Source organism: Elephantulus edwardii, unplaced genomic scaffold (assembly GCF_000299155.1).
Source record: "Elephantulus edwardii isolate Elephantulus edwardi_28Jun2011 unplaced genomic scaffold, EleEdw1.0 scaffold00286, whole genome shotgun sequence".
Lineage (NCBI taxonomy): Eukaryota > Metazoa > Chordata > Mammalia > Macroscelidea > Macroscelididae > Elephantulus > Elephantulus edwardii.
In genome coordinates this window covers 2,473,311-2,481,944 of record NW_006400036.1, presented here as the reverse complement: position 1 = coordinate 2,481,944, position 8,634 = coordinate 2,473,311, and the positions used below count along the sequence as shown (strand labels likewise).

At 43.5% G+C, this 8,634-nt stretch overlaps 1 protein-coding gene across 1 annotated transcript in view; it reads right to left on the bottom strand.

Moving 5' to 3' along the window:
* PIK3R6 (phosphoinositide-3-kinase, regulatory subunit 6) overlaps window positions 1-8,634 on the bottom strand; it is a 66,088-nt gene that overhangs the window by 41,442 nt on the left and 16,012 nt on the right. The window contains exon 8 of the mRNA XM_006900522.1: window positions 1,352-1,517. Coding sequence (XP_006900584.1) covers window positions 1,352-1,517 — 166 coding nt within the window. The remainder of the gene's footprint in view (window positions 1-1,351; window positions 1,518-8,634) is intronic.

Genomic DNA, 8,634 nt, shown 5'->3' with positions numbered 1-8,634 from the left:
GATAGGGAATGGCAAAGGACACACTGACAAAGGAGATTAATCAGAACTGACTTTGACAAGCACTGTGGCAATAGGACAATTAAAACAGACATTCGGATGGCGGGGGAAGAAGAACAAACTGGGGGGGAGGGTAGAGAGAATGGTGCAGCAATGAAGGAATGAAAACCCCAAATCCCTGTTCATTAAAATTAATAAAATTTAATAATAAAAAAAGCACCTAGAAATAAAGGAGGATGCCCCATCTGAATGACTTGTCTTGCTGCTTCAGATGATCAGTTCTTTGTTTCACAGCACAGTCTGCTTGCTCTCAAGCCCATTCTGATTCCTGCAAACACCACGTTTGCCACATGAGACCTGTGCTCCGTAGGGTTTGTAGTGGCTGGTTATTTCAGAAGCAGATCACCAGACCTTTCTTCCAAGGCATTTCTGTGTGGACTTGAACCTTCCACCTCTCTGTTAGCAGGTGAGTGTATTAACTATTTGCAGCACTATAAGCCTCCTACTCTATAGCTTCCTCTTGTGTTGTTATGTACCTTCAAGTCAGAACTATACTTGACCATCCATTATGTTTTCAGAGGCTGTGAATCACACGAGAGGGGATTGCTCATCCACCCCCTCCCCATTTTTGGAGAAGCTGGTGGATTCAAACCAGCTGTCTTTGGATTGGCAGCACAGCTCCTTGCCATTCGGCCTTTAAAGGCTCCTACTTTAAAGCTTAGTGGTTTAGAATGAAACAGCCTGAATATGAATCTTTTGTTGTTTATTGGCTAGGTGATCTTGGACATAATATCTGACCTCTTTCTGTTTTCTCATTTGTAAAGTGAGGCTAAGAATTATTCCATTTTACGTGTTTACAGTGAGGATCAACTGATTTAATGAAATGTGTATAAATATATGTAAATTGCAGGACAACACCTAGTATATTGACACTCCAGATGTCAACTGATAGGATTATCAGAATGAGAAGCAGCCTTCCTGCACTAACCACGTCTCCCCTTTAGCCAGGTGCCAACCAGCTCCTCACCCCCTGCTCTGCTTTTAACCAAGGACAGGAGATTTTGATCGAGTGGGATAGTCTGCTGATTTAGCTTGGATTTGGACTACTGGACTTTTGACAAGTCCCGGCTGCCTCCCCTTCCGCTCACCTTTTCAGCCCAGGCTCGCCTAGTTCCTGAGCTGACCCTGAGTTGCGTCTGAGCCCCGTGCTACTATCCCTTCCCAGGTGCTCTTGGCCTGGATCTGGCCACCCGCCCTTGGCGAGGTCCTCGGGCAACCTCCTCTGCCTGTGGTCAGGTGGGGCCTCGCAGCCTCCCTCTACCTCCACCCTCACCTCGGTCAGCAGGTCACTTACCGCCGCGGCGACCTCTCGCGGCCGCTAAGGGCCCCAGCAGCGAGCAGTAAATCTCTTCCAGCTTCTCCAGGTGACCAGCCCGGCTGGGACGGGGCTCGTTAGCCATTTGCTCCACAGCGGCCACCACGGCATGGAAATACCTCTCCAGGAGGCGGCGCGGGCTAGCCTGTTGGGGAGATGGGGAGTCAGCCTGGGTTCTGCCCCAGCACCCACCCATTTTGCTAAGCCACAGAGTTACGGAGACAGCCCAGCGTGTCACCTGCCCTCTCTGCTTTTAGGGCTTGGGAGCTTCTGGCTCCCACATCCAGGCCCTGCTTGATGAGGCCTCCAACTCGGGATCCTGATTTTGAAAGAAAGCAGGTGACTCAAGGACATTGTTGACCTTGCTCCTTTCAGAGTGTTCCCAAGCCTATATCCATATCCAGGCCCCCATCAGAAGGAAAATGCTGGAAGGCAGGCCTTTTGTCTGTTTATTTTGCAGCAGTATCCCCACCACCTACCAGAATTCCTGAAGCAGGTTCTCAATAAATATTTGTAGAATAAATATTTCCTAAATTTATCAGTTCCTCTATAACCTTGATGCACCACCTATACTATTTTTAAATCCGCTCACTTTCTTTTGGGTTTGAAGTTTTTAAAAAGGAAACTGTACCACCACTCTAAATAATAAAACAAGCATCACTTGTCATGAATAGAAAAGATCTAGAAGGAGTACAATTGCTGCAGAACAATGTCATTTAATTCAAGCTAGGTACTTTTTCCTGCTGAGGTTTTGAGCTTGAAGCTCACTTTCTCTCCCTCAGTCTCTCTCTTTTAAAGAGAAAGGTTGAAAGTAAAAGTCAAGCTGAGCCTTTCTGCTTCATAGAAATAGAAGTTTGAAAGAGAAGAAAAGGAAAGACATTTTTCCTCATGTCGTTCGGGGCTCTGGGGCACAGCTCCACAGCCTGGGAAGGGCTGACTGGGGCCATGTTCTCTGGCTTTCTTCTTCCACCACCAATCAACTCATCTCAAAACTAAAGGTGCAGGGACCAGGACAAGTGACAAGACCAAGTATACCAGTGGTTCCCCTAATCTTGGTTCTGGCTAGGGGTTCATTATGGAGGTGTCTAAAGTCTCCGGGCCAAGCTATGGTTCAATAGGCTGAATGAACAAACGAATAAAGGAAAACTTTTAGAGAAATGTGGAACCAGACTTCAGATAGACTATAGGGACCACCTCAGCTTGTTGCTACAGTTGGTAAACTCCCCATTACTTAACAAATATTTATGGAGCACTCCACATGAGCCAGGCACATCACTGGGATACAGCACTGAACAAAACAAACAAAAATCCTGTCCTTGTGGAGGGTGTGTGTGTGTGTGTGTGAGAGAGAGAGAGAGAGAGAGAAAGATACAGAGAGCGTATGGAAGGCAGTATGGTGCTTTCTCAAAAAGTTGCAAATAGAAATACCATTTGACCCAGTAATTCCACTACTTGGAATCTACCCCAGAGAGAGAGAGTATGAGCACATGTAAGAGTGAGAAAGAGAATAAACAGAGTAAGTAAAATATAATACGATATACAATGATAAATAATACTAAAAAGACAAAATTAAACTGGTACGGGATATGTGGAGTTTGGGTGAGGGGCTGAAAGGTTAAATCTTGTGGTCAGAAAGTTTCCAAAGGGACTTTTTAGTAAAGACCTGAAGGAAGTGGAAGAACATTCCAAGCTTAGGAAGCAGCAAGTGCAAATGCCCTGGGAGGTAAGTATGTCTGGCGTGTTGGAAGAACCACAGGGAGGTCAGTGTAGCTGGAGCAGTGTCAGAGAGGAAGTGAGGGCTGGGCAGGATCTTGACTCTGAGTGAGAAGATGCATTGGGGGTGATGGCTATTCAGGTTGCACGCTCAGGGCTGAGACACCAGTCGCCCTGCTGCTGATTTTGCTGGTAGTCAATTGAACTTAGTCATATCATTTTCCGAAATAGCTAAAGCTCTCTCCTGGTGTCACTTCCTGAGGTCTGAAGACCTAGCCCCTTCACTCTAATTTAGGAAAACCACAAGGCCACCTCAGTTTCCCCGAGAATCAGCAACTATATTCCAGCTCTTTTTTCCCCTCTGCCCAATTCCATGCCTTCACGCCCCATGGAGATGTATTCCACACAGGCTTTGCAGTAAACTTCCTCTGAATCAGAGGCTGCTTTCCAGGGACGCTGTGACAGGTAAGGAGCCCTGGGGATGGCTGAGCAGAGTAGTGGTGTTTTAGTGGCCCCAGAATTGATGCCAGCAGGCTGAAGCAAAGGCAGAGGCAGAAAGGCAAGAGAATCCTGCAGTCATCCAGGCTGGACGTGACCACAACTCAAACCAGGGTGGTGGCATTTGACTGGGAGAGAAGGATTTGGATCATGGAGCCAACAGGAAGGATTCAAGAATGACATAGAATGGCATAGATGTGAGCCAACCTAGGAAAGAGCTGTGGGAGGAACTGTTTCTAGAGAAATGAAGAAAAGAGGAAGATTAAATAAACCCTGAGAAGCAGTGGCTGGTTCAAAGTCACGCAGCTGACTCACAGGAGAGCCTCCTCTGTCTCATCCTATGTCCTTATAGAAATGTCTGGTGTCCAGATTAGCACCTCAAAGTCTTACCTGGTCCCCCAGACCCCTAACTACACATGAGACAGCCCTACCCACTTCAGTACCCAGAACATGGTCACAGAGGGCCAGAGGTGGGCTAGTCTGGTCCAGTGGACATATGCAAAGATAAATCTATTCCCCACTGGGCCTCAGACCCAGGTCCCCAGCAGACAGGATGTGGATTAGTGGTAAGAAAGGGCCCCCTCTGCTGGGCCAGGGACTGGCTGAGTCATCTCTCTCAGGGACGCTTGACCTCCACCACCAAGATGTGACTAGAAATGTACTTCACTCTGAAAACAGCTTCGAGCAGTTGAATTTCAGACAGGGAAGCAGGGAACACATGGGAGAGGTCAGGAATAATGGCAAAAAAATGCTGGAGAGCCAGGCAAGTCTGATGTCTAGGAACCCAAGTAATCAAGAGCTGCGGGAGCAAGCCAGTAGACTGCTGAGGATCCTTCTAACCCTGAACTCCTATGGGTCTCTAAGACCTTATAATCTCTCCCAACTCTTCTTCTGCCCTTACTCTAATTTTCTAAACACAAAAATTTAGACTAAGGGCAGTGCATAAGCAAGATGGTGAGGATGCATAGACATAGATAGATATATAGATGTTGATATTACCTAAGGCTAAAAGAAGTTCTGGTGTCCTACTGGTAAGAAGCTGCCCTCCCATCCCAAAGGCATGTGGTTCAAATACACCAGCTGCTCCATAGGAAAAAGATGAGCAATCTCTCATGAGATTTACTACCCCTGAAAACCTGCTGGAGGGTCAGCTATGAGTCCTGTTTCAACTCAATAGAACGCAATGACAACAACAACAACATGCCTCAAAACAAATTTTACTTTCTGTATTTCATTCTCTCATTGTAAAGTAATATAGGTAACAAACCTTTTAGCTGTGACTCTTAACCACACCCTGTTTCTGATCTGGTACTTCAAATTTACACATTCTGATAAGCTCACACATACCCAGTCTCGTAGCTAACTTTACCCCTGAACTTAGAGACAAAGCGGGGCTAAAATTGCCAATTTTTTCATCTCACTGACTAACAAAATCCAATGTTCTGACACGTTTGACATGGCTGTTTCAAAATAGCACCACCATGGTTTTTGTTGTTGTTAGGTACCCTCAAGTCAGTTCCAAGTCATGGTGACCCAATGCACAACCAACCCCTCTCCAATCCTGTGTCATCCTCACAATCCGTGCTGTACTTAAACCTATTATTGTTGCAGTCACTGTGTCAATCCATCCCCTTTGGCAGCACACCCAAAGGATGTGAGGTAAAGTCTACCATCCTTTCTTCTAAGGAGCTATCAGAGATAGATTTGCTTGTTCTTTTGCTTGTATCGTTGTATACCGTAGAGTGGGAACCAGCCCATAGCTGACCCTTCAGAGGGCTTTCAGAGGCAGTTAATTGCACAGGAGGAGATTGCCCATCCTTCTTCCGCGTAAAGGCTGGTGGCTTCAAACCGCTTGCCTTTGGGATTGCAGTGCAGCTTCTTGTCACGAGGCCACCAGAGCTCCCTCATTCTTTTGGTAGCCTATGACATATTCAATTCTCTTTGCTAACACCACAGTTCAAAGGGCATCAATTCTTTTTTTGATCTTCCTTATTAATTAATTTTTAATAGTATATTTTGTTTTATACTGATTTATTTACAAAGTCCAAAACATTGTTTTTCACATCAGATCTTTTCATTTTCTTCACACACACTCCCACCCATCAAAAGGGCAACCCTGTGATTAACACTCCCTTCCATCCTCACCCCATTTCTTCCCCCTCCCCCTTCCCCCTTGAATCCTCATACTCATTCTACAATAATGGTTTTATATAATATTTGTCTTTATGGGACTGAGTTCACTCAGCATAATGCTCTCCAGTCTCTTCCATGTTTAGGTAGTAATTTACAAAATCATTGCTCCTGCATGCTGCATAGTATTCCATTGTGTAAATGTATCATAATTTCTTAATCCCTTCAATTGTGGTTGGACATCTGGGCTGTTTCCATGTTCTTGTGATAGTGAATAACACTGCTATGAACATTGGTGTATACAAGTCTCCATTTGAGCCTCAGTTCTTATTTTCTTGGGGCATAGACCAATTTTCATATACATATAAAGTAATTGAAAATATCCATGACTCAGGTCGGGCACAACTTAATCATTAAAATGACTTCTTTTCTCTTTAACACTTTAAAGAGTTTCTTGACAACATATACAGTCAACATAATGGTATTTTATTTCTGACTACTATTTCTTTGGGTATTGATTAATTATGGATCTAAGTAAAATTGTTGGCGACTTCAATTTTTTTCCTATTTATCACATTTTTTGTTTAAGGATTTCTGGTTGAAAACCAGAAATATCAGTTAGCATATCAGTTAATCTGACGAAATCTTGGTAGTGCATCGTGCTGCTAATAAAAAAAGAGCACGTAGGTGCCTCTAGAAGATTGGACCCGTCCGCAGCTGTGGGGGAAAGGATGGGTAGTTTTCTTGCATTCTTTTTTTTTTTTTTCTTCTTGCATTCTGATTAATAGCTTTGGAAACCCAATAGACAGTCGCTGTGAGTTAGAAGCAACGCAATAGCAGTGAATAAGTTATTTGGGGACCTATTTGTGAGGGCTTTTGTTTTCTTGATGTTAAGGTGTAATCCATGCCAAACACTAATCTATCTGTATGATGAGCAAATTATCTGAGAAGCTGGATTCTATGAAGAAGAATGTGGCATCAGGATTGGAAGAAGACTCATCAATAATCTTCGTTATGCAGATGACACAATCTTACTTGCTGAAAGTGAAGAAGACTTGAAGCACTTGCTACAGAAGGTTAAACACAGCAGCCTTCAATATGGATTGCATCTCAATGTCAAGTAAACGAAATTCCTCACCACTGCACAGACAACATCATGACAGATGGAGAAAAGATTGAAACTGCCAACGACTTCTTCATCTTACTTGCATCCACAATCAAACCCCCTTGGTACTAGCAGTTGGGAGATGGAGACACATTGCACTGGAAAGTCTGTGGTCAGGACTACTTCAGCTTTTTTTTTTCTTTTCTTGTTGTGTACCATCGAATCAGATCCGACTGGCACAGGAGGAGATTGCCCTTCCTTCTCCAGCAGAACGTCTGGTGGATTTGAACCTCGTGCCTTCAGGATTGCAGTGCAGCTTCTTACCACTAGGCCACCAGGGTTCCCTAGGACTGCTCTAAATTATTGAGGAACAATTACATCAGTTTGAAGACAAAAGTGGATCCGATTCAGGCTATGGTCTTTTCAGTCACTTGCTGTGCATCTGAGAACTGGATAGTAGATAAGGATGACAGAAGAACTGATGTCTTTGAGCTATGATGTTTGGAGAAGAGTACTGAAAATCCCATGGACTATCAAAAGAACAAATAGATATATCCTGAAAAAGGTGCAGCTGGCATGATGTTTGGAGGCAAAAATGATAAAGCTTCATCTCATATCCTTGGGCATGTTGCTGAGAGAGGTTATTATTTAGAGTGGTGCATTATGCTTGGAAAGGTGAGGGTTCAAAAAAAGAGAGGAAGACCCTCAACCGGATGGATTGACATAGTGATTGCATCAGTGGGCTCAAGCATATCAGAGATTGTGAGGATAGTCCAGGGTAAGACAGGGTTCAGATTTGTTGTTCATAGGGTCGCTATGAGTCATACTTGACTCAATAGCACCTAACAATAACATACTAAAGAGTATAGTTTTTGAGTTTCAGTGAATGTTTTAAGTCTTCGTGTAAGTGAGGTAGTATCATCTGTACATTTCAAGTTCTTAGTGAATCTTTCTCCGATCCCGCTGCTGCATTTTTCTTCATAAAGTCTAGTTTCTTGGATTATTTGCTGAGCATACAGATTGAGTAGTTATGGTAAAGGGATACAACACCGACACATACTTTTTCTGATTTTAAAAAATATTATTATTATTATTATTATTATTATTATTTTGTGTGTGTACTGTCAAATCTGATCTGACTGGTACAGGAGGAGATTGCCCCTCCTTCTCCAGCAGAGCATCTGGTGGATTCAAACCTCATATCTCTGGGATTGCAGTGCAGCTTTTTGCCACTAGGCCACCAGAGCTCCCCTACCTTTTCTGATTTTAAGCCGTGCAGTAGCCCTTTGCTCTGTTCAAACAGCTGCATCTTCATCCATGACAAGTTCTGCAAAAGCACAACTGAGTGTTCTATTCTCAATGTTGTCTGTAATTAATTATGATCCACACAGTTGAATGTTTCTGCATACAAATATACAAGCATACAAAAATACAAGTAAATGTTCTCATTTTCTCTACTTTCAGCCGAGATCCATTTGATACCAGCAATGATATTCCTCACTCCTCATCCTCTTCTGAATTCAGCTTGAATTTCTGGCTGCTCCTGCAAATATACTTCTCCAGCCATTATAAAATAATTCTTCGGCAAGGCTTTAACTTGTGTGCCATATTTTCAATAATATTTGCATTTTGTTGAATAAATACATATCTCTTTCAGTCAGTTGGCTAGGTAGCCATCTTTCAAATGGCATGGCATATATTGAGTGAGCACTTGGTCAACTGACTGGAAGAGATCTATATTTGTTCCCATTCCAAAGAAAGGTGACCCAACTGAGTGTGGAAACTACAGAACAGTGTCATTGATTTCACATGCAAG